General features: G+C 47.4%; 1 protein-coding gene across 2 annotated transcripts in view; it reads right to left on the bottom strand.

Annotated features, from left to right (window-relative positions):
* Positions 1-7740: 7740 nt before the first annotated feature.
* DARS2 (aspartyl-tRNA synthetase 2, mitochondrial) overlaps positions 7741-25839 on the bottom strand; it is a 35639-nt gene continuing 17540 nt past the window's right edge. Inside the window, exons 10-18 of one of the 2 annotated variants that reach the window (XM_068125035.2) lie at positions 24353-24422; positions 24046-24225; positions 23784-23894; positions 23241-23303; positions 22828-22974; positions 22371-22589; positions 22096-22206; positions 19751-19826; positions 7741-8516 (exon numbers count right to left, since the gene is read on the bottom strand). In XM_068125035.2, the coding sequence (XP_067981136.2) occupies positions 8350-8516; positions 19751-19826; positions 22096-22206; positions 22371-22589; positions 22828-22974; positions 23241-23303; positions 23784-23894; positions 24046-24225; positions 24353-24422 (1144 nt within the window). In that variant the 3' untranslated portion in view covers positions 7741-8349. The remainder of the gene's footprint in view (positions 8517-19750; positions 19827-22095; positions 22207-22370; positions 22590-22827; positions 22975-23240; positions 23304-23783; positions 23895-24045; positions 24226-24352; positions 24423-25839) is intronic. The other variant, XM_068125037.2, reaches the window with a different exon arrangement.

Below are 25839 nucleotides of genomic sequence, written 5' to 3'. Positions count from 1 at the left end.
CCAGACCCATCTGACTGGGGCTGGTCAAAGGAGACAACTGGGTGGCAGCCTCTTTGGAGCACTCTCCCTGAAGCATCAAAATCGTGCCAAAATCGATCCACTGTGGCTGCAAGAAAGGGTGCACTGGACGCTGCAAGTACCAAAGCTGCACTCAAGTGCACTGCACTGTGCTTCTGTTCTGGAGACTGTTAGATTTTGATCATTACCAATTTTCATCATTGCACTTGATTTAATGTAAGCTTTTGTGGACATACTTGGTTAACTCCAGTTATTTTTTCAGAGGTTATTGCATCATTCCTTGCAGTGTAAACACTTTTTTTCATCATTTCTGGTCTTTGGGTGTTCTGTACCTATCCCTCCCTGTACCTGAAAAAACTAAAGTTTTAAAAGTTCAAATGAACTTTTTCCAAAAGCAGTTCCAACTGCAGTATCATAAAAATAGATATTTAACGTAATTTGACCTTGACCGTGACCTAAATGCATTTCCTTCAATTCTGGCGATCTCAAAAGTATCACCAAATGAATGGCCATCCCCAATTTAGTTGGAAATGAAACCTTAAATGTTTTTCTACGCTGTTTGGTTCCAAAATTAAGCGCGTTTGAACATTACCCCTGGGGAACTGGCGGCCATCTTGTATTTGACCTCTCACGGTCCTCAGAGGTCAAATCTGACTTCCCTCTACATCTGAAAATAAACCTTATGGTATATACTAACTCTGCTAGAAATTTCATGCTTTTCTCAAAAAATGCACAATTTGTTAAAATATGAGAGCTTATCCGCTGTACTATAAACGGGAGACAGACAGACAAATGCATGCACAGACACCATGGTTCACAATAACATATAAGATGAGGGATTTGGGTGTAACTTAAAAGCTGAAGACCAGAAGATAATGATGTAATGGAAATTGACTCTTCCTCTACATTTCTGGATCGTAAGTGACCTGGTTAGCAAATACTGTTCTGTTTAGGCGTTTGCTTCATTTGTGGGCTTCGATTGTGTATTTGTTGTTTGCCCCCACAAATTGATGTTCTTTCTGTATGGAATGAAGCACCATAGCAAATAGACCCTCACCTATGTGCCAGAAGGGGCGTATTCCAAAAAGTCCGGTCCTTCCTTCATGCCTCCTCACAACACACAAAACATCAGTGGAATATTGCTCTACCCGAGGGCTAGAGGGGTACCATAATTACACTCCAGCTTGTGGCAGGTGAAATATCAAATAACGCATAAGACTGGATGAAACACATAAATGGCCTCTCTCTGTCAAAGTCCCTCAAAGTATCCCAATGCGGATAAATGAGCTTTATCTCGAATTGTTTCACATTGTGCATTAGTAGTTGTGTATAATTGCCACGTTAAAACACCAATATCTGCAGCATGCGCTGGTTTACGAAGGACTGGCAGGATATCTCGGAGGTATGCACACTGGCCTGGTTTGAATCCCTCCCCAGCTATATACTGTGGTGATTCACATGCAGGACGAGGTATCAACATGTGCACCGTCCCTCGGATGGATGTGAAGATGGGTGTCGTGTTTGCTCACACGTTAGTGGACGTCAAAGATCCCACGCTGCCTTTCACCAAGAGTAGGATAATAATCGCCGCCACAAGTTATAGCCCAGCAGATATGTGAAAAAATTGTGCTTTTGGTGATACAAGCATGAAATTTTGAACACTGATAGAGCATACTACTAGGAAGATTTTTGGATATAGGGGCATTCAAATCTTTTCCTAGGGACAAAATGGCGGCCATTTTAAAAATGGCCGTTTACGGATAATAAGATACACAGTACCGATGTCTATAAAACTAGATTTACTTATTGCTCAAGCACACCTATGATGTTTTTTTCACGTAAACAGGTTGTAAGATCATAATTAAATGTCAACAAACTCACATAACATTTATTTGGTCCTTATTCTTTACAAAAATAATTACTTTTTGAGCTATTTTGAGCAAACTCCAGAAACACAATGGAAATGAAGTGAAAATGCCACATTAACGCTGTGGAAGTGACTTTCACTATAAAACAGTCTACAAAACAGTCTTCCACATGTTTGTGTATATGTAACAGGTGTGTTATTCCTCCTGTATACTATCGTGTGCACTCCCCTGCACAGTGACACAGAGCTGAGCACTGGAGTGCGGCCTTAACACACTTGCACTGTTTCCTGCAACCCTTCTTGCATCCACATCTAATCAATTGTCGGCATGCCTCAGTTGCCTCTGTGAGGGTTGTCCAATATATCCCCCAGCCGTTATTACTCTGTTTCCAACCCCATTCACTTGGCGATGGGAGCTCAGGTGCGCAAATCATCATCTGGCCCCAACAAAAGCCGGCTTGGTAGGCAGCTCTCTTGATGTGTTGTCTGAGGGCTTCTTGCGTTGGTGGGATAGCCTCTATTGATCTACCAGTCTGGGTGAAGAGATGCTTGCGGGCATCGTTAACATGTTCCTGGCTGCTTGTTCGATCGTAGAGCAGAACAACAAAACGCTCCAGTGGATCCATGTTGTCATTTGCAGTTGAAATGGTTGGTGTGGCAGCCAGTGCGCAGAAAGCTGAGGTGACCTCATCATAGGCTTTCCATGTTTCCCATGCTGTTTTCTTCCCCCTTCCGCCGAAGCAGGACACGGTGTCACACCCAGTGAAGGCGTGGAAGAATGGCAACCCTCGGCACTTGTTTGGTCCCAGTGCCACAGCCATCTCGTGAGCTGCCAAGTGCCTGAAATTCTTCCCTGTGCCAAAAGCAACCCAGAGTTCATCGATGTCAAGATATCCAGTTGCTGCCACTGCAAGGATCAAAACATCTGTGTCCACTGTGCGGATTGACACCTTGGTATAGCCCTGTCTGACTGCATCTTGGACATGGAGTAGTATCCTTGTATCTGCCTCCTCGTGACTACACGGGGAAAGACCAGTAACATCTCGTGGCTGTGTACAAAAAACTTCTTTGTGGTTTGTGGTGACGATTTGCTTGTCAGTCTCAATGTTTGCTATCCTCGTTGCTAGAAAGTCAAACAACTCCACCTTGTTCTCGTCTATGCGAAGGAAGGCCTGCCAGTTTCGAGGGATGGAACTAGATGGCTCAACTCGTCTCCTGGTGCCTTTACCCCTCGTCTTCCTGGTGTCGGCTTTCAAACTGTCTGGGAAATATTCATCCCAGATAATATCAACCCTGCTCTTATTTTGTATCTGAGATGTGATGTATGGCAAGAATACTAGTGATGCATACTCAGAGAAGGTCTTCGCATTACGAGGTGCCAGCATGTTCACGATGGCTGCTCCATCCAGGATCATGACTTCAACAGGGGGGCTTACATCATCATTTTCCCGTGAGGTGATCAGATCTTCTAAGCACCCAACCAGATCAGACTTGGTTCCAAGCCGGATTTTGCCCATTTGTGACAATGCAGGGGGACAAGCTTGGTTTTCATGTGCAAAGAATTCATCAAGATCTCCATTCCGTGTCTGGGATGCAATAAACAGCCTGGAGAACAGAACGCAGTCATTCTTCAGAGATACCACCTTCAACTCTGTTCTTGACTTCTCTCTGACTGGGGGTCGGCTGAAGAGAGGGAGATTGTTTCTTTTTATTGGGTCAGTGATAGGCTTTGTCTGATGTACAAGCCTCTCGTTCACATATGTGTCATACTGTTCTTTTCCCAGCTTCTCGATCTGGTAAAGGGTGTTGAGGACTGCTGGGTCTGCCAGGTCTCTGCTGTCTAGCACCAAGAGATCTTTGCTGTCGTCACAGAATGGGTTCCCCATCTCTCCTATGACACGGGTGAGTGCTCTCACATCTCGAGCAAAGGCTACCTGCGTGTGCTTTGTCTGTTCATGGTGTTTTAGTTCAGTTTTCCTAATTCTTTTTTCTGTTGTGGCCTCGAACTTATAGATCAGTTTGGCCATCTCTGGACCAGACACCATCCATCGGCGCAAAGCTGCAGCATTCTCCGTAAGACCTACAGCCCCTCCATCACCTTTCACCAATGCATTATTTTGCTCGTGTGCCTGGTCTAAGGCTATGGCAGAGAATGCACGTGTAGTCTTCTTCATGGTGAAGTTTCCTGCCAGAAACTGTGCGTATACAGTTGGATGCTTTGTTGCAAGTGTCACCATGTCGCGCAAGTGAACTGGGATCCACCTGGCATAGTTTGTATGTCCCAAGGCGAAGAACCATGGTACAAGCTTGGTCAGAGCATCAGTGTACAGTTGGAAGTTTCCTTCACGGACGGATCTCACATAGATCAGGACTGCCAGTTCTAGCTGCATAATTAGGAACCAGAACTGAAACTGTGGACTTGCATTGGCTTGTTCACCGCACCAGTCATCTAGTGGTATCGTATCCTGTCCCTCATCTAGTCCACTGGTGTACTGGCTGTAGGCTTCCTTCAGGAGAAGATAGAGAGTACTGGCTGTGACTTGGTGTGCTCGTCGTGTGCGTGTCACATGGGTCACTTTCAGGAAGGAATCAGCAGTACCACTTGTAGCAACCCCTGCAAGCATCAGAACGCCTGTCCACCCACTGCTATCCAGAAGGTCACCGAGGGTTTTCCATGCTGCCATCTCAATATGGAGTCCACCAAAGACCATGATGAAGTGATCTTCTCCGTGTGTTTCTGGCCATCTCCATTGGATCTGTTTGGCAAGTGTGTACAGTGGCTGATCAAGTGTGATTACAGGGATCTGACCTGGATTCAGAATATCGATTGCTTTCTTGATGACATCCATGGAGTGACGAATCATTGCCACAGATTTTGCCTGGTCATAGAAGAGAGGCAGCAATGAAGTTAAGGCCACACTACACTCTGGTTCTTCTGGAATAGACTGCTTGCTGGCATGGTATCCAGCCCATGATACTGTCTCGTCTCCCTTAAGTGGTGTGTCAGATAGCACTGTCTTCTCCATCTGCTCCAGCCACCTGTCAAAATGCAAGATAATGAACACAATTAAGAACAAACAAGTCCACACAAGTTAACAAGTCTTGGTTATTTAGGTACACATATAACTGTCCACAGTTCAAACACAATAATCAGTTACCTGTACTCAATCTGCATTGCTTCAGGGATGAGTTGGCAGTTGCTTTTGTTGGGACCCGCTAGCTTGGGTACAGGTGGGTCACATTTACCCAGAACAACAGGAGGTACGATGGTGTATGACTGTGGCAGGTGTGCATCTGTTGTTGATGTGTCATCTGGGTTTACCCGTTGAACTCCACGGCTATCGCTATTTGGGTGCTGGAAAAGTGAAATGCCAGTGCCATGGAAGGAGTCGTGGGCACTTGTTGAACTGGGGTTATGATCAATGTTATCCACTGCCCCAGTTGTGAAGAGGTCACTTTTTAGCTCAGGGGGGCAAACTGTACCCTCATTTTGGAAGAAACGGCAGATTTTGTTCCCCAAGTCCGTGGAGATGCTAAGCACCCTGTCATAGGAGATCGAGAGACCCAGGTTGAACATAGTATCAACCAGGTCTCTTTTTCGAGTCTTTGTGTGGATAAGGGTGCCCAGGTACACAGGCAGGGGAGTCTCCCGATTGTGACTGTGCCTCGTGGACGTGGTAGTACTGCTACTCTCTCTGCGGCGTGAGTAACTGTTGAACATAAGGAGTTGTGAGATTGTGAGAGTAGGTGTTGATACCGACGAGTGGCTTGACTACTCTTGGATTTTGGACCATTCAAGATCATAGAAACTAGTGATACAAGCGAATTAGGTACCGAATGTTCTTGGCAGTGGGCTTCAAATGAACCACTAAATGTTGAGTTCATTTTCAACATGTCTCTACGAACTATATTTGCGGCTCTAGCAAGACAAACTCCATCACTGTCAGTGTCGTGATCACATGCCTTCTGAAGGGCTGAGCCAACATCCTGGTTGAAAGCAAGCAGAATATCTCGACCGGACATGTGCTCCTCTAGGTCTGGAAAATATGTCATGATTCGATCTTTGAGTTTGGTGGAGTGGACACGCCTGGTCAAGACTGTTCCAAGCTGTTCCAGCCTGGTGGTGTATAGTCTTGCTAGGTCTACCAGCTTGAACACTGGTGTCACAAGAACATCTGTGCGGGCATCATCGATGTAGGACACTAGCTCTCCAAGTGCTATACCGTGATTGATATCATCTTGTTCATTCAGTGTTGTGCTTGTGGCCCTTGCTTTGTTATAAAGTGACACCAGACACTTCACGTGGTACTGTGCATCTTGTGCTATAAGGTCACCTGCACTCAGTTTAGCAAGAAGTGCCTGATCTCCTAGTTTCAGGGCAGCTGTCCTGACATGTTTATTGAGGTCGAAGGTGGAAGCTTTTCGCAGAGAATTAGTACCCGCTGGTTTGTCACAAAAGAAACACTTTTCAGGCTGTGGCTGTGTGTGGTCTACATGTACTCTGTGACGGGTGTACTTTCTTGAGACACTTGCGGTTTCTTCACTAGACGTTTCTCTTTTTTGTGCCCGATGCAGTTCAGTTTTGTTGTATTTCAGTCTGCATGAATCATGCCACTTAGCCTTGTGGCTCTGGAAGGTTGACTGGATACCTTCACCATCGTCCAGGCGGGACAGTTCTAGAGATTTTGGCAGGCAGCCCATCTGGCTGAAGGTGAGGAGATAATCTGCAAGAGTTTGGTATCCGGACCCTGTGGTTCGCTTGGAATCAGCTGGACAGGCAAGGGCCTCATCGGTGACCTCCTGACATAACACACACTTCTCCCAATCTGTCAGATAAGGCATGTTTGTTCCAGATGTACTAGGGCTTTGGGGGTCTAATAGCTTGAAATTTTTGTTGGCCATTGTCAATTAAGCATTATCCACCACCACCATCCAATCAATATACAAATTGGGAACCAAATCTAAGTAGCTACTACAGTCAATGAGCGAAGGTGCAGTGCAGTCGAGTTATCATCTGAAAAAGAAATACATACATTATTATCATAAATATAGTAATTCGCTTTCGTAACTTTTCACTAGCCTTGCATTGTTCCTTATAGTCACCTAGTCTATGATAGGAAAGTTCATAAAGCTACATCAAAGTTGTTCATATAAAGGTATTGAACCAAAATTACACCCAGGAGAAATCAGATAGTCATGCAAAGTTAAATAATTAAACCGCTAGACCGGTCCTGTCTATTGCAATGGTAAACCATTTGTTCTGCCCCTTATAGGCCACCGTAGATTCCAATTTTGAACCCAGTATGAAGGTATTGCATAGCATGTACATGACAATTTATAATATGCTCATTACATTGTGTTTCAATAGCAGCACAAATGACAAGTCTGAAATAATAGGTAAATATGTCCTTCTTAGCCGCCATTTTGTAAAATGGCCGCCATTTTGGGCCAAGGAGAAATCTGGAATGCCCCTACATCCAAATTTCACTGTAAGGGTATGCCCTAACTGTGTGCCAAGTTTCATGCTTGTATCATCAAAGGCACAATTCTACCACAATTCTTCACATATCTGCCGGACTATTACAGGTTCCTACTGAAATGAGCTTCAGTCTAGCATCAGGCCTGACCATCCTGATCATAAAAGACTGACCACACCAGGTGGAAGTAATCGGGACCCTTAAGTAGCAGTAGATGCTGGTTTATGAAGACCTCAATCAAATGTTACTTAAAAGGAAAAGATGCAATAATGTACAAGCAAAAACAAAATGTACAAACAAAGTGAAGAAAATAAACCTTTCTGCCAATGGAAGAGTTGGATCATGCAAACAATTTCCAAAAAGAAAAGCACAGCTCGGTTAACGTAACAAAAACACGTTTATTGACATTATAATCATAACAGTTGAAAGGAAACTTCCTCGTCATCGTGATGTAAGAGTTATCATGAAGGTTTAAAGTCACAAGATTTATAATTCTTCATTTACTCGTCTCATTGTCGTCAGCAGCAGCAGATAAAGGCCGATAGAAAATATTGGCAGGAATAAGACAATTATTGGACATTCCCATAATCTGCATAGCGGATAATTTGCTGGGATGAGAAAAACAATTTTTTTTATTCTAGCACAACCGTTTTTTGAGAAAAATCCCAAATCGAGAGTTTATCTGGAAGGCAGGCTCGGTTGCATCGGATAATTGTGGCTAGGATTTCATCCACAGAAGCAGAAACATGGGCACGAATCAAACCCTCCAAATGTAGTGCCGTTTGTAATGCAAATGAGGAAAAAATTGTTTTCTTAAGGGATTGTAAAAATGAGTGTGGATGCCTGAAAAGCACACCTTTATTAATTTGACCAGATACTGTGAGTAATTTATACAACGTTCGTGAATAAAATACCAAGCACAAGTCATGCTTGACCACACCAGAGAAGAAGAATGCACCTGCAACCTTCAACACAGTCCATCGCAGGCTAGGTTTCTGGGAAACAAAGATTAATGTGATATGGTGCCAGCTCTTCTGGAGACAGCCAATCAGGTGCGTTGCTCATGAGGTCATGACCCCGGAAAGACTTGGGGAAAGCGATGACATCACGGATAGAATGTGCACCAACCAGCAAGGCAACAAGGCGGTCGAGCCCTGTAGAGATGGAAAATGATTTGAGTTTTAGCTAGGCCTCTCTTCAATCTGAAAATTATTACTTACTGATCTAACATGTGGAACATGTCTCAGTCATGCATCACTCTGTCAGTCCCAAAGGATAGCCAAACTAATCCACCTATCTATTTCTATGGTTAGTCACAGGAAGAGGTTCACTCTCTTGAACTTCTAGGCCACATCGTCAGGTGTATCCATTCCTCGGCCAAAGACACAACAAAGGTGGCCTCAAAAGCCATCCACAGACTCGGCATCCAATGTCGATCCAAGACTTTCCTTGACAAATCTACTCACAGTCTACAAGGCCTTTTTGTCCATAACTTAATGAAGTACTGCTCTCGACTATGGGCTGGCACCCCAGCATCACATCTATCTCTCTTGGGTTATGTGGAGTCTAAAGTTCTCAACATTATTGGAATCGCCTGCTATGAGACCGAAGCACAAGGTCTGTTGCACTTACATCCAAGGCAGGACTGTGGTCTCTGTTTTGTTTTTGTTTTTTTGTTTTTTTACCCATCTCTCTAGTGCTCTCTCTACTTCTGCTCTCAGCCCTCTAAGCCTCCCCTGCTCCTCCAGGATGCATGCATTATTCCAGTAAGTTCCTCCTGGTTAAACTTCCAAAATCAAGGCTAACTATGCACACCGACTCTTTTGTTCCTTGCTTCTTCCGTCTATAGATCCACCTTCTTGAGACTGTTCAACCACACTTTTCCCTCCAGGGCTTCAAAAGCATGGGTGATGTACCACAGTCTCTTGTCATACACAGTCATTATTACCCCCATTAATGTTTCCTAACCCAATCCTCTTGCTTACTAATTGTAGTGTTTCCTCTGTTGCTCTTTTCCTGTTCATTCCTTCCCTTGCTCAGTGTGTCAGAGTTGGCTTGATGCCCTACGATCAATTTGTACCATCCGCCACCTTGCTGCTCTTCCATGAGCCTCAATCATGTGGACTTAACATTGTGGAGAAACAAATAATAACTAGACATAATTTTATGTCGCGATGTCGACCAATATGCCTCTGCCCACATTAAGTCTTTGCTTACTCTAACTTTGACCTAAAGCCTCAAGACCATTTGACCTCAATATCTAACCTGTACATATATATAGTTACGTTTGTGGGGGTAGGGATGAAATAACCTAGTGAAGGCAGGATTGTGTGACGCGTAGAAAGCCCATTTTGATGTACATAAGCAGGGTAAGCTTATGATGTACATAAGCTTGCCCCATGACATCATCCGAACATTCCCGAACGGCGGCTAGACTCCGCCTTTATGGCTTGTAGGGGAGAAACCATGCTCCGAGGTTCCTGACCGGTTAAGGAGCCATGGGATGATGTAATGGGACGTCAGGATTGGTTGGGGAATGACGTCAAAGAGGGACAAGGGAGGTTATTCATTCTTTTCTTTTTTTTCTCTTTTTTTCTCTCTCTCTCTCTGTCTCTGTCTCTGTCTCTCTTTCTCTCTCTCTCCCCCCCCCCCCCCCCCTCCCTCCCCTGGGCTGGGCTGCGTGGCGAACGGGCGCATGTTTTTGGCTCTCTCAAACTGGCTTTGTGACGGCTGCGCTTCATGCCGTGTGCGCCAGAGTGAAACATCGGAGCTGTGGGGGAGCTTTTGTGGACAACTTCCATCATAAGGAGGAGCAATAAGGCGACGGTTCGGGGAGCTCATAGCACTTTTGACGGAGAGGAGAATGAGGACCGCCTGCACGAGTTGCCTCATGTTACTGGCGTTGCGGGGAGCGACTCCACGCCATCTTGTGCGTTTCCCACGCGGTGATTCGAGGCGACCCCACCAAGTGCTCTTCGAGACGAGAGTTAAGTTCTGGCCGGCAGAAACATTATTTATTTTTACTTTCGTTTTCCCCTTGTTTGTATACGAGTCCGAGTGGAGACATCTCAATATAGAAATTAGTTTTACTTTACCTTTCGTTTTGTTATCCTTGCATTATTTCCATTAAATCCATTATTTGTTGCATTTTACTTCCTTGTCATGTCTGTTTACTTGTTTGTGGGTTCGAGTCAGTAAACTCCGTGGCGGCCGTCCGATCAGATAAGGCTTCGGGCCTCTCCTGCGTGCGGCAAAGATAATCCCTTCAAGTTTCGAAATACACCTCGGAGTTAACTGTTCGGCTATCTGTCCAAGGCTGGTCTTCATCGGCTACGGACTTGACAATATAATGGTGCATGTACTTAATTTAGTTCAAATCCCATAGCCAATGGTATCACATTAACAGGAGTTTTAATTTGATCTCATCCTTGACCATTTATACCAAATAATCCATCATGGACAGACACACTGACGGAGGTTAATACATACTTGTACCAAGTTTTATTTAAATCCCATCAGCTGTTTTCAGGTATGACATTTTTTTTTTCCTGACATGACCGTTGACCTCTTGATGCCAAAATCTAACCAGTTCATCTGTTCATCATAATATATACTGTTGTGGATATGAGGACTGTATATTTTTTGGATTGTGTGCTGTACTATTGTGATTATTGTTTATTCTGTGCCTCCTGCCTCCGGAGCTGTGTAAAGACCAAAAGGGCGTCCCATAGTCCACAAGCATACACGTCAGCCAAGTAATAGAATATACCTGTTGATAGTTATCTCTTATTCTGTGTATTAGCGTAAGGCTGTGTCTTCCATTAATAGAAATACTCCATTGCACCAGTGAAAGAGATAGATTCCCTTCCATTCCCATCACCAGTTACCTCCGATCCAATTGCCGCCATTGGCCACGAGGCCGGGTTGGGGAAGAAAGGCGTGTCTCCACCCCGTCATAGAGGGGGAGGAGTGAACCAGCCCCGCTCGACCAACCATGAGCCAGGGGTTTGGCTACAGAGGGCGGAGGAAGAGCGGTCGGGGAGGTTCGCAAAGGTTGAGGGGCGGGGGCCTATATAACCCAAGGCAGGGCGTGTCCAAGGGAGAGATGCGTTTTTACAGAGGAGAGCAGAAGACAGAAAGGCCTGGAGTTGGACTTTGAGTTGGTCTGAGTTGGTTGGGAGTCGGTCGTCAAGTGCAGAGTGGTGAAGAGTCAGTCAGTAGAGGTGGTGGTCAAGTGGTTGCGTTGGTTGCGGTGAGGAGTCGGTGGTAAAGAGTGAGGGACCAAGAAAGAGAGAGAAAGAGTCCTGAAGCACGAGAGGAAGTTGTTGGACTGGGTGGGACTAAGGAAGGAGAGAGAACCCGCCACACCAATCCCCCAAGCTCCGCGTTGGCTCCACCAAGCGTTCAGCTCCACCAAGCTCCGCGTTGGCTCCACCAAGCTCCGCGTTGGCTCCACCAAGCGTTCACCTCCAGCCATCCACCTCCTGCAATTCCCCGCGTGAGTCCGTCTTTTGTTTGTTCTGTCCTGGGTTAATTAAGTCTGAATAAGCTAGTATTTTCCCTGTCACCTGCGTCTTATGTGCTTGTAAATAAACGTGACTGCTTCATTTTGCTTGTGTGTAAATAGTCAATAAATTCAGTCGTATTTCCAAACCTTTCTTTGCCTTCGTTTTCCTCTTTGCATTGCGTCGTTTTCGTCTTTTCCCTCATTGAGCAGCTGGGGTGCGATACGGCCAAAGTCTGGGTGAATCGGGTGAGTTTTGTTAGGTCGCGGTCTTACACCACCGCTCGGTCTATAACATCTAACCGCGATCTATAACAATTGGTGTCTGGGAGTGGAATTCGGGTCCCGAACCAAATTTTTAAAACATCTAGAAAAAAAATTTTTGGTCAAAATTACGAGCTGCCGAAATTTGTTTTTTTTAAAGCAAAACCCGAATTTTGAAATCGCGCCATGGCTGTTCAAGGCGACGGGATGCCGGTGGAAGAGATAGACGGGGTGGAATCGACCCAGGACCTCGGGGAAATGTATGTGGAGGAAAGGGAGGAGAAAAATGGCAATGTGGTTGAGGGGGTATCAGACGCGCAAAATGGCGCCTCGCACATGGCCACGGCGCCCACGCCCGCGACCGTAGCAGCGCCGCCGTTGGATTTTAACCTTTTGTGGCAACAAATCGTGACAGTACCCTTTGTACTACCAACGGTGGCCCAAATGCAAGCCTTCATGGCCGAAATGAATGCAAAAATAGATAGGATGGGGGCCGATTGGGAGGAAAGGGAGCAGAGGGACAGAGACCGCAGGTTGGGCGAGCAGGTCCCACGGGTGCACGAGGAGGTAAAGCGGGTCGAAAAGCGCTGGTTGAGCGAAGCGGAGGAAAGCACGGGTACAATGACGGGGGTAGAAATCGCGACACGGGGTTTGCGAAAGCCGGCGACCGCTGAGGTAGAGGAGGGTGTTTTATTAAAGCCAGCGGTCGCCGAGGTTAATAAAGAAAAAGCAGTAGCGGGAATAATTAAAATTGAAGAGATGACGGAGGTAGCCCGGGAATTGCAGGGAGAAATGGATTATGTACAAAGTCCCTGCTCACATCACGATGCTGTGCTTAACCCGAATGGAAGTTTGCAGGTTCGCGTGGAGAAAAGGATCCCCCAGGTGAGTCGTGCTGTATATTGTGCGGGTAGATTTTGCAGGAGGATGTTTAGCGACAAAAGAAGTTTTGCGCGCTTGGGATCGAGGAAGCACCCGGGCGTTGGTGAAGGGTCCCGAGTGAGTGGAAATGGCACGCGTGGGAGGAAAAAGTGTGCGTCGGCGAGTGGGTGTGTTATAAAGTGTGGGAGTGAAACCGAGTGCGAGCGCGAATGCACGTCGGTGTGTACGGGGTGTGACACAGGGAGTGAGAGCAATACGGAGTGCACGCCCATGGTGAGTGTTACGGAGGACGTAACGGAGGAGAGGTGTGGACCGAAGTGTGCGCAAGAGGTGTGGTGTGTAACAGAGAGAGCGTTGGTGGAATGTACGGACGGCGTTGGAACGCCAGGTTTTGTGAGGGTGAAAGGGGTAGCGTATGCTTGTAAGCATGCAAGTAAAGCGTCGACGGTAACCAGGGTAGTGGTTAGAGCGACGGATAGCCGATGCGAGCACTCGGTGCGAGGGGTGCTTGGTTGGGTGCGAGGCCCGGCGTCGATCGAAGCTGCGTCGTTTCTCTTCGAAGCGTCGTTGCCGATTCGGGCTTGGCCCCGCCCCGCACGGTCGAGTCCGGGCTTTGTCGGGCGAGGCGACCGGTCCGGTTCGAGGGCGAGTGGGAGGAAGCGGAATGGTGCCCCCTCGTGGGGACGGGGTTCCGACCGGGGGAGATGGAGCCATCGGGCCCGGGACCGCAAGGTGCCGCGCCGAGATGGTGCGTGGAATCTCGGTCCAACCAAACCACCTCCCTTGAACCGAAAGCCGGACGGATTCAACCTGCAGGCAACCAAACCACCCGAATTCATTGCTCGGCTTTGCGAAGCCGAGTTTAATGATGTCATGGCGCACCGAGAGGATGTAATAAGTAGACGGATGATGATGGTAGTGATTTGATACGAAATTAATAATAGTGGGTAGAATTGGCAGTAAATGGAAAATTTTTGAATTGGTTGGAATTTGGTGTGCCAAATTGATAGAGAGACCCCCGATGTGGTGGGATGGCAAATCCACCATCCCTCACAGGGGGGGCAAAGGAGCAATAGCTTATGGGGTTGATGGCAGTGGAAACTAGCCCGGGTGGGTTAGGTTATTAGTAGGGATCTAGAAGAGATTGACATTAGGTAACGTTAAGTTTAGTTAGTGACTGATACCTGTAGTGGGGACGCAGGTAGATTAGTGTGGATGATAATGACGTGGGAGCGCAATAGTTTAAAGGGACGACTGGGAAGCGCAAGTTTCAGAGGGGAGTAGTCAGCTGAGATGATGCCGTGTGTGTGAGGATTGAACAGGTGTGATTGCACAGGTGTGCAACTGAACAGGTGTGTGGAGCAGTGTATGAGGAAGTAGTGGTGATTGCGTGTTGTGTTGACCAAATGATCCAGGAAGAGGAGGAGGGTGCAGGTGGCACCAGGTAGGATTGCACAGGTGTGCAACGACAGGTGAATGAAAGACAGGTGTGTGGAATAAATGGTAGTGTGGAATATCTGGAGTATTGGAATGGATGGTCGTGGAGTGAGAATGGTGGAAATTGTGGAGTGGAGTGGATGGTGCGAAGGTGTGAATGGGGGAAGAGTGGACCCCCATCACGGATACCCGGGGCGGGTAGTGTAAGTGTTAGGTAGAGGGTACAGGTAAATTGTGGTTGGATATTGGCATCTGTGGTGCGGGTGACAGAATGGTATGTGGATGGGTGCGTTGGTGTTGTGGAAATGGCTGGGCGTGTAGCCTGTTAGTGTGTGTAGTTGGTTGGGCGCTCCACCACTGTGAGGATGTCGGCCAGGTGAGGCCGCAGGTGGGCTCTGGGAGCCGGTAGTAGTTGTTGTGGATGGGGCCCGAGGATCCGGAGGACGGACCCGGGTAGCCCAGTGCCAGAGGGCACCGAGTGGGGTGACAGAGCCAGGAGGGGCCTGCCCCAGTTAGATAGGTTAGGGTGAGGAGCTAGGTAAGCTCGGGTGGCAACTGCAGTGGTGGAGGTGTGCAGGTGGGTAGACCCACTGGGAGAGGTACACGCCACAGCCCAGAAATTGTGCGAGGGCACCGGGAGATGAATCGGGGGAGTGAGACCCCAAATTGAAAAGCACCACAGTTTGGCCAATGGGAATTGGTTTTTAGAACCCATAGTGTAAGAGGGCCAATGGTTTGGCCGGAGAAAGACCCCGGGTAGTGTAAAGTGTGTTAAAATCATTTAGAGGATAGTTAGGATGAAGGATCTCCTCGCACCATCTGCATCCACTCACCTGAGGTGACAGGTACTCCACACCATGCCATGTTTAATTATTTTTTACTGTGCAAATGTTTGGAATGTGAGACGCATCATGACGTGGGTGTGACATTGTGCGTAATTCCATCTCTTCCTCCTTATGAGGATTGATGATGAATTGATGATGGCAAATTTTTGAAGTAGAGGGATTGTGGTGACGAATTTGGTATAGGGGAAATATGGGGAAGACGTGACAGTAGTGACGAATTGTTAATGTGTAGGTTTTGTACATATGGGGTAAGGGCAAGGGTGGGCTAGGTAACAGGGGGGTGACGTACGGTAGGGACGAGCTTTCTCACTTCGCCCTCCGTACGCATTTCGCCTTGCATTGCCTTATTGATGTGTACCCTTGTGACCTTACCCCTCGCTCAATTGTCTTTCTTTTGTCTCCCACATGACCTGTGCGCCGTTGGGCGCCGAGGGGAGCGTGCGTGGGTCGGCCATTGTGCGCCCGAAATTCCCAGAACCAGCTGTCTGCATCGATGCACCACATTATGGACCACATGTCTGTGGCCGAGCACCACCTATGGACCCCATGGGTTGGGGCATGGCCCCTCTGCTGGAACCGGCCATGAGGGCCCGAAATCTTGCTGGCGGACCTTGGCCACAGGGCACCGATGCCCCACAGGTGAACCACACTAGTCGGCCCTGTGGGCCATAAATAAAATAAATAAGAAGGACACATTGGGCACACTTTATTGAAAATAGGCCGCCAGTAAGCAAAGCAAAATGAAAATGACAACATCTGGAAGACAAATAATAATCACCAGCAGAGGGAGCCGAAGAGCAAGAGACACCTGCAGGGTTAGGGGTTGTTGAATTTATTTTATTGATGAACAGTGGTGACTGCACTGATTGGTGCTTGAGGGTGTGTTGGTGCGTTATAGGTGCTTTCATGGTGCATTGATGCAGAGCAGACTGTCTCCCCCCCAGAAAGAACAATTACAGGTCCTGGGTTAGTTTTGTAAATAAAAATAGCGTCAGTGTAAATAATGCTACCCACCGTCAGTGTTTAGTTTGAAGACCATTCCGCAATTCGGTTAACTGTGGGCGTAAGTCTGTTAGGCAGGGTGCAATGGAGCAGCGGGACACATTTATTTATGTTTTAAAACTGTCGCACTCAGGGTCAGGTTAAAAGTAGAGGGAACTACACCTACGTGTCACACTAAATAAAAGTTGTAGGCCCGGGCCGTGCCTAAGAGGAGGAGGGTGCAGTGTTGTGGATATGAGGACTGTATATTTTTTGGATTGTGTGCTGTACTATTGTGATTATTGTTTATTCTGTGCCTCCTGCCTCCGGAGCTGTGTAAAGACCAAAAGGGCGTCCCATAGTCCACAAGCATACACGTCAGCCAAGTAATAGAATATACCTGTTGATAGTTATCTCTTATTCTGTGTATTAGCGTAAGGCTGTGTCTTCCATTAATAGAAATACTCCATTGCACCAGTGAAAGAGATAGATTCCCTTCCATTCCCATCACCAGTTACCTCCGATCCAATTGCCGCCATTGGCCACGAGGCCGGGTTGGGGAAGAAAGGCGTGTCTCCACCCCGTCATAGAGGGGGAGGAGTGAACCAGCCCCGCTCGACCAACCATGAGCCAGGGGTTTGGCTACAGAGGGCGGAGGAAGAGCGGTCGGGGAGGTTCGCAAAGGTTGAGGGGCGGGGGCCTATATAACCCAAGGCAGGGCGTGTCCAAGGGAGAAATGCGTTTTTACAGAGGAGAGCAGAAGACAGAAAGGCCTGGAGTTGGACTTCGAGTTGGTCTGAGTTGGTTGGGGGTCGGTCGTCAAGTGCAGAGTGGTGAAGAGTCAGTCAGTAGAGGTGGTGGTCAAGTGGTTGCGTTGGTTGCGGTGAGGAGTCGGTGGTAAAGAGTGAGGGACCAAGAAAGAGAGAGAAAGAGTCCTGAAGCACGAGAGGAAGCTGTTGGACTGGGTGGGACTAAGGAAGGAGAGAGAACCCGCCACACCAATCCCCCAAGCTCCGCGTTGGCTCCACCAAGCGTTCAGCTCCACCAAGCTCCGCGTTGGCTCCACCAAGCGTTCAGCTCCACCAAGCTCCGCGTTGGCTCCACCAAGCGTTCACCTCCAGCCATCCACCTCCTGCAATTCCCCGCGTGAGTCCGTCTTTTGTTTGTTCTGTCCTGGGTTAATTAAGTCTGAATAAGCTAGTATTTTCCCTGTCACCTGCGTCTTATGTGCTTGTAAATAAACGTGACTGCTTCATTTTGCTTGTGTGTAAATAGTCAATAAATTCAGTCGTATTTCCAAACCTTTCTTTGCCTTCGTTTTCCTCTTTGCATTGCGTCGTTTTCGTCTTTTCCCTCATTGAGCAGCTGGGGTGCGATACGGCCAAAGTCTGGGTGAATCGGGTGAGTTTTGTTAGGTCGCGGTCTTACACCACCGCTCGGTCTATAACATCTAACCGCGATCTATAACAATACTTTCACCAAATTTGGTCAAAATCACATCACTGGTTCACGTTATCACAATAACAGATTTTTTTTTTACCTAACGGGACTTCTGACCTGTTGACCATATTGTTGCGGTTTTGTGAATAAAGAATGACCCCCCGCCCCCCCCCCCACCCTCGTAGGTAGTTGCACCACAACATGTAGCCTTGCTTTAGTTCAGTTATTTCTTAGTAAATGTAAGCGTAGTCTCCTTTCCTGTGTTAGTTTGTGTTGAGCAGGCCAGTGAGTTAGGTGTTATTTGGGCTTGAATGCCATGTGCTAGGCCTGGAACAAGTCTGGCAAGGCCGAAGGGAGGAGCTGCAGGGGACTGGCCGGTAAGCGGCGAGCAGCCAATCGGAGCTCAAGGGAGTGGCTCACAACGGCAGCGAGAGGAGGGGCTTGGAACATTCGGGGAAGACTCTGGGGCGGGGCCATAAAACCCTGCCCCGCCCCCCCTCCCCCGCCTCAGTAGGAGAGGGAGTGCCCCAGTGAACGAGTCAGTCAGAGCTGGGAGAGACGTGGTGGTAAAGTGGAGTGTGCCCTAGAAGTCGTGGTGGTTGAGTCGGAGTATCAGAGAGCGTTGTGAGCGCAGTGAGAAAGAGACGTGTAGCCACGAGTGGATTCAGTTGCTTGTTATAAGCCCCCTTTGTACACGAACTCTCCCTGTGCCCTGCGCTCTGCTGCTGCCTGTGAATAACGCGCCCGTGAGGATGATCCATTCCGGGCCACAGACACACGGTCTCCCTGCCTGCGCTCCCAGCACACGTGCCGTGAACATCTGAGGGCCACGCCCGGCGAGCTGTCCGGGAGCGACCGGCGCCAAGGCGCGTTTGGAGCGCGAACTGTCCTTCCTTCTTTTCCCTGCGTGAGTGAGTGGGCCCTTGTCTGGGAGATAAGTTAAGACTCATTAAGCTTGCTCTGTGTCTCTTCGCCTTGTATAATTGTAAATAAACCTGTTCTTTCTTCCATTTGATCGTGCCCGTCATTTCACCAGTGGCCTAGCATCGCACGAATAAAACCGCTCGAATCGGGTTCAATAAAAGTAACGGCACGAGTCACATGATACGCAAACCGCTCGGGCGTATTCGATTAGCGTGGCTTGTGCGAGGTCCAGTCCCCGTTTTCGTGGCAGCGTGGATACCGAAGGTACGTGTGGAATCGACCCGATACCCTTCCGCACGCTCGCTACGGGAGTGGCGACTCGGCCTCGTGGACTCGAAGACCCGAGGGGGAAGAGGGGTTTAACCCCCCCTCTGTACGTCGACGGGCTTCGAGAGATCCACAACAATATAATAGAATCCATTTATCTTTACATCATTTTACGTGCTTGGACCAAGTTTGACTTTGTTACCTTCAGTCATTTGACTTAGTTCGCGAAAGCTGTTCTTAAGTTATCGCGGCAACGAAAACCTATCACAGACTGATGGCAACCCGAAAATATAATGCCTCAGGCGATGAAACCTCTTCTTGAGGCTGTAAAAACCCACACTTCCTTCCAGGGCTTAAAGCAAATGGTGCACCATGATCTCACGTCATCCCCCATCCTTACACGTGATCTTTTCTACTTTCCTTTCTAAATCCGTGTGGTTCATTACAAAAATACGGAGTTCTGTGCTATATGGAAGGAGTTTCACCGATGTAAACATGAGCTTGGATGGTTTTGGGCATTCCTCTAACAATACACTATTTTAATGACACTCAGTCAATGAAGGCCAGGCCATGGATGCATTAAAACACAAGTCCCTTGCACTTTGCAAGATATCAGAAGAACAAAGTACATATAAAACGACAGGAGCAGGTCATCTAGTTAACACCAAGTCACACAAAACCTCAAAGATGGATTCCGGATGCACAAAGGTAGTGAAAGGGAAATAAACACAACTGAACACAAACACTTTGAGGTTGTGAGTTGTTCTTCCAAGAGGTATGCCTGAAATGCTGTGTGATTACTCTTTTTTATTTATAGGAGTTTCAAGGGTTTGTGTCCACATACCAAGCGCGATGCCAGCGTGTGGAGGAGCCCCAGAGTCGAGCGCCGCCAGAAGATGACTCAATTGCTGAATGTCCTCCTTGAACGAGGAAACGTCATAGGGAAGGGCCAGTTCGGGAATAAAAACAACAATCATTTTGTGGATCAGGGTGTCTGAGGAGATCATTTTGAGTCTACAGTGTTGAACCATCGGTATAAAACAATGGACACAACTGACCTCAATGGACAACTGACCTATATTAGACCTCAAACACACAATGACCACGTTGCCCTCCTCCCCAAACTGACACTTGCGGATATATCAAGTCAAACGAATAACTCCAGCAAAGTTATTCCAGGAGTGTAATGATTGCAGTGAGTAAGCAAAGACCCAACAGCATGACTGTATATATTGCCTACAATGTAACATGTATAACTAGAACGGCACTCAGTAGAGAACATACCTCCGCCTGGTTGGCCATATCACTCAATGGTGAAGACTCACTTAAAAAATTATACGAGCTGGATTCGGATCTTCACCAAAATTGAGTCGATTCTTCCTCGTCACACAACCTCTCCACCAAGTTTCATCCAAATCCATCCATAACTTTTTGAGATATCCTGCTATGTATCGTTTTTGGGCCTCTCTCTCAATGGTGAAAAATCACTTTAAAAATTAAATAATTCTCATATCCGAAATACAGATTCAGATCTTCGGCAAAATCGAATCGATTCTTCCTTGTCACACACACAACCTGTCCACAAGGTTTCGTCCAAATACGTCCATAACTTTTTGAGATATCCTGATATGTATCGTTTTTGACCTTATCTCCCAATGGTGAAAAACCACTATAAAAATTCTAGTAGCGGATCCGAATCTGGAGCTTCACCAAAATCTAATCATTTCGTCCTTGTCACAAACGCTACCTCTCTGCCAAATTTCGTCCGAATCCATCCACAACTTTTTGAGATGTCTTGTTCACAAACAAACAAACGGAAAGAAACGGACAGACGGGTGAAAACATAACCTCCATCCACCTTTGGTGGCGAAGGTAATCATGCAGTGCCTGCAGCACAGGCCTAGGCTATTGTGCTGTGTGAAGATTACACACATCTAAATATGCAAATTGCATGATGTCATTGCTAAACGTCATTCTGAAAGTCTCTTTCATTGGTGATTGAGCAATTAAAGTAAGTTTGTGAAAACTATAGATTTTAGTGATTGGAATATTAAGGATATAAATAAAGTGATAACGATTTAATCTATATTATAAAACAGGATTGTCCATCTGTCCCTGAACTACTCTCAGTTTTGGGGCTAGCCCCACCAAACCTTCTGTGGAACTTTTGGGACCCCAGCGGGTGTCGTAAGGTAAGTGGGAGGTTTCATAAATTCTTCAATACAATTATGATTTTGAGTTTCATATGAAGCTCCGTAATATCTCCATATTAAGATATCTCCACATCTCCAATCCATATGAAGCTGCTCCCAATCCGTAAGTAAACGCACATTCACGGACATTCGCTGGTTTGATAACATCTCAATACAATTGTGATTTTGAGTTTCCAGCCGGACGATGCTGCTTTTTCTCCATCCTAAGATGGGTGGGAGGTTTCATAAATTCTTCAATACAATTATGATTTTCGATCCGTACGAAGTATTGTGTGTCCGCCCTTTCTCGCCGGCAGATTTGTCTACATTGGTTATCATGTCAGAATGGCGTTTATCTTCGTTTACCTCACGAGTGTTTGTAACATTGTATTTTGTTACAATAATGCCGTAGTATTCACTTGTGATTGGAATTTTGCTGTTTAGAATGAAAATATGGAGAGATTTAGTTTAAAGGAAATTATGTGAGGGTTTCCACTCATGACATTGGCGGATTCGCAATTTGCAGTTTTGCCATTGACCGTGTGTAGAAACATTCACCTGCAGTAAATCTTTTGGCCAAGTCCGCCACGAACCGGCTGTCAATGCTGACGTTCGACTGAAGGGGGCACAGGAATGTTGAATTTATTGGTTCATGGTTGAGCATTCACCGTTTCCGCATTCTCTGTTTGAATGTGGCCTCCCACCTGTGCATAGCACAAGTATATCGTTGGTAAATAAATACTCTCAAACTGCAAATGGTTCGCATCACTGAACGCAATCGGGCCGTCTCGTACCCTGTATTGTAATGTTCGGCATTATTTAAAATAATTACCAAGAGCCTTATCCCAAAACAAAAACAACAACTGCAATTATGCAAGAACCACAAGTTAGAACATCAACATAAACTTTAAGAGCAACAATCACATACAAATAAAAAGGATTTAAAAAGCGAGTAGAGAATGAAATAACGAAAGCGAATGACAGTTGGTTTTCTTGCCTGGAGGACCTTCTCGAGCACATGCCGCTGCAGTTGAGAATTGTGGATTCGAACGGAGCCCCCACCGACCTCAGAGCCATTTAGAACCAGGTCATAGTGCTGGCTCCTTGCCTGAGCCAGGGTCAGAAAAAAGGAAAGACCGCGAGTCCAGTTTGGATGGAGTTATGGAAGCAGTATCTGGGCTTTGCCCATTTGGGCTCAGTGGGTGACACAGAACTTGAATCCTATGACCTTCCCTCTAATGAACTATCCAACCAATCCCACCTTAAACATACCTTTTGTGGTTGAGTGTAGATTAGGTGTGCGTCGTCAGGGTGCGGGGCTGTGAAGGGGTGATGTGCAGATTCGAGGAGTGTCGGGTCGTCCTTCCGAGGCAAGAAGAGAGGAAAGTCGACAACCCAGAGGAATTTAAAGAGACCATAAGGTCGCAGCGAGAGGCCCTTTTGCTCCAACAATTGCACACACTCCAGACGGAGTTTTCCCAGCAACAAGCACTACCAAGAGGTCAAAACAGGTGAGATCAAGTGAGGTACAAACAACGGTCTTACCAAAGTATGGTTCATATCTTGAGCGTTACTAGCTGGGGAAAACCTTGTGCATTGCATCATGGGAAAGCATACATGTCCAACTGTTTGACTGTAAAAATAGAAAAAAGACTACCTTCCAATGTTATGTATTCTAGAATAGACCAACTGCACTACAAACCACCACTCTTTACCACAGTTACCTCACCATATCAAATCTTTCCCCAGCAGCCAATAGAATGGCATCCATTGGCCCAGCACCACATTTTTCCATGAGGGCCTGATGTTCTCCTGAACTCAACCACTCACTTGTAGTCTCACCATCATTCCCATCAAGTCTCACCACAATAATATCCTGGAAGCAATGGAAACATTTTTGCAACACGATGAGTTAAAGATCATTTGGGTATATACTTACCACAACTTAAGAACCTGTGTTAATGAATTACCAATTTATTTTGCATGCAAGGTAAGGAAGATGAGACAGATAGTGTGTGTGTGTGTGTGTGTGTGTGTGTGTGTAGGTTGCGTCTGGGGGGGGGGAGGGGGGTTAAGCAAACCCAACGCATTACCAACGGCGGGTTAACTCAACGCATGGTTAAGCAAACAATCAAACATTACCTGATTGAAATACTCCTTTGCCAAACCCTTAAGGGTACAGAAATCTTCATTACAAAAAAGTTCCTGAAATCAAAACAGAGGAAGAAGATGAGAGTGTGAGCAGATGACATATGTGAGGCCAAAGTAACAATACATTGAAGAAGAAAAGAACCACCTTTAGAGGCCATTTTTCCCTGCAGAGCAGGGGTTGGCCTTTTTTGGGCACCTTGGTCCCCTTTTTGAAGCAATGTTTTATGGCCGGATGCCCTTCCTGCCACCAACCCTGTTAGTCGCCTCTTGCAACAAACAGGGAATTACCAGTGAACTGGTGCTCAATTTGCCGACCTCGGAAGGATGACAGGCTGAGTCAACCCCCCTGGTGTTAATTCAGCAATTGACCGGGATTCGAACCCAGGATCCTAGGATCCCAAGCAGGCACCCTAACTGCTAAGCCAACACCAGGTTTGTGGCATTGAATACATTGAATGAAGACTATTCTGTTTTGCAATCAATCTCAGCCTTAAGCACAAACAGCATCGCATGCTCAGCTCCGACGGTACTCACAGCACCCCGTGGCACACAGATTGCTCGCACGCAGTCCGGTTGCCGTGGTCTGCATGAATCGTGCTCAGACATCAGCAGAGTATTGCCGACCTCATCAGTCACATCGACCAGCTGCAGGCACAGAGGTGCAAGCGCGTCATGTCACGGCCTGTAATGCGAAACAGAGAGCAAGAAACCTCAAAAGGTTAATGGTAAAACATATATGGCCTGTTGGGCAGCACAGATTGCTGGATTACTATCCATCTAAGGGGAACCTGCCTACCTGCATACCAAAGCGAGTATCAGGCTTGTCAGTGCCGTACAGGTTCAAGGCCTGGTCGTAGGTGAGGGTGCAGAAAGGTTGGGCCAAAGGAGGTAAATCACATGGCCAGGAACGGCAGAGCAGCTCCTCAACGAGGTCTCGTACAGCCTGCTGACTTGTAAAGGACAGCTCGATGTCTACCTGTTGTCAGTGCAAGATATTTGTTCCTCAGAACAAGCCAAGTCGATCACAAACACAAAGGAACAACAAAGCACATTTGGCATCTGGCATTTCATCAGTAAATGTGAATTTAAATTTCTGACCTCACCTGTGAGAACTCAGGCTGTCGATCGGGCTTGGAGCCCTCATCCCTATAACATCGAGCAATCTGGAAATACCTGTAGATGTTTAAAAAAATACAATGGCTGTAACAATATACAGTTTTTTAAAAGACAGACAAGAGAGCTAAACCTTTGTGTGTGTGTGTGTGTGTGTGTGTGTGTGTGTGTGTGTGTGTGTGTGTGTGTGTGTGTGTGTGTGTGTGTGTGTGATATATTTAAGGTTACAAACAACGAACTGTGCAATTAATGAAATGCATCTTTAAATAAGAATTAAACAAGAGAGATAGGAATTGAAAATCATAAGAGATAGAATTGAGAAACAAAAATTAAAAAAACAAGATGTGTGTATATATATGTACTAGCAGAGGTACCCGGCTTTGCACGGGAGTGGGAGGAGGAGGGGAGGGGGAAGAGGAGGGGAGGGGAACGGGGGGGAGGGGGGAGGGGGAAGCGGGGGAGGAGGAGGGGAGGGGGAGGAGGAGGGGAGGGGGAAGAGGAGGGGAGGGGAATGGGGGGGAGGGGGGAAGGGGGGGAGGGGGGAGGGGAAGGGGGGAGGGAAGGGTGCGGGGGTGCCCAGGGGAAGAAGGGCCCCTCCCCTCCCCCTCCCCCCCCTTTCCCCTCCCCCCCTCCCCTCCCCCTTCCCCCTCCCCCTCCCCCTTCCCCCTCCCCCCTCCCATCCCCTTCCCCCTCGTTCCCCTCCCCTTCTCTTCCCCCTCCCCTCCTCCTCCCCCTTCACACCAGGGGGGTTGACTCAGCCTGTCATCCCACCGAGGTCGGAAGTCGGAACTCATTGTCGTCGAAGGTTCTCTGGGACGTACTGATTCCGAATAATGAAGTTGAAAAATTAACGTTCCGAAATACGCTAATTACGCTAACAGAAGCGCTGGAGGGAGCACTGCGCTCCCTCCCTTAGATTCCCTCCCTCTTCTGCTAGCGCTAATTACGCGTAACACACTAATTTTAAAACCCGAAGTTTTTTTAATTTTAAGGTGTGCTGTAGTCAGAAGCGCTAGAAGCGCTGCGCTCCCTCCCTTCGAATCCCTCTCTCTTCTGCTAGTGCTAATAATACGCTAATTTTAAAACCCGAAATTTTTTAAATGTTTATGTCTCCGTGACATTCCTGGGACCATCCCGAGTCGAACAGTACTTTCCGCTCGCAAATCCGTCCACGGGTTCTCGAGATCTTAGAGATCGTAGATCAGGATACAGACACAGAGGCCAACTCTACTTTATATATATAGATAGCAGAGGTACCCGGCTTTGCACGGGAGTGGGAGGAGGAGGGGAGGGGGAAGAGGAGGGGAGGGGAACGGGGGGGGAGGGGGGAGGGGGAAGCGGGGGAGGAGGAGGGGAGGGGGAAGAGGAGGGGAGGGGAATGGGGGGGAGGGGGAAGAGGAGGGGAGGGAATGGGGGGGAGGGGGAAGGGGGGGAGGGGGGAGGGGAAGGGGGGAGGGAAGGGTGCGGGGGTGCCCAG

This window comes from Myxine glutinosa, chromosome 8 (genome assembly GCF_964187855.1).
Source record: "Myxine glutinosa chromosome 8, kmMyxGlut1.1, whole genome shotgun sequence".
Classification (NCBI taxonomy): Eukaryota; Metazoa; Chordata; class Myxini; order Myxiniformes; family Myxinidae; genus Myxine; species Myxine glutinosa.
Note: the sequence above shows the minus strand (reverse complement) of the source record. Positions and strands in the feature narration are given on the sequence as shown.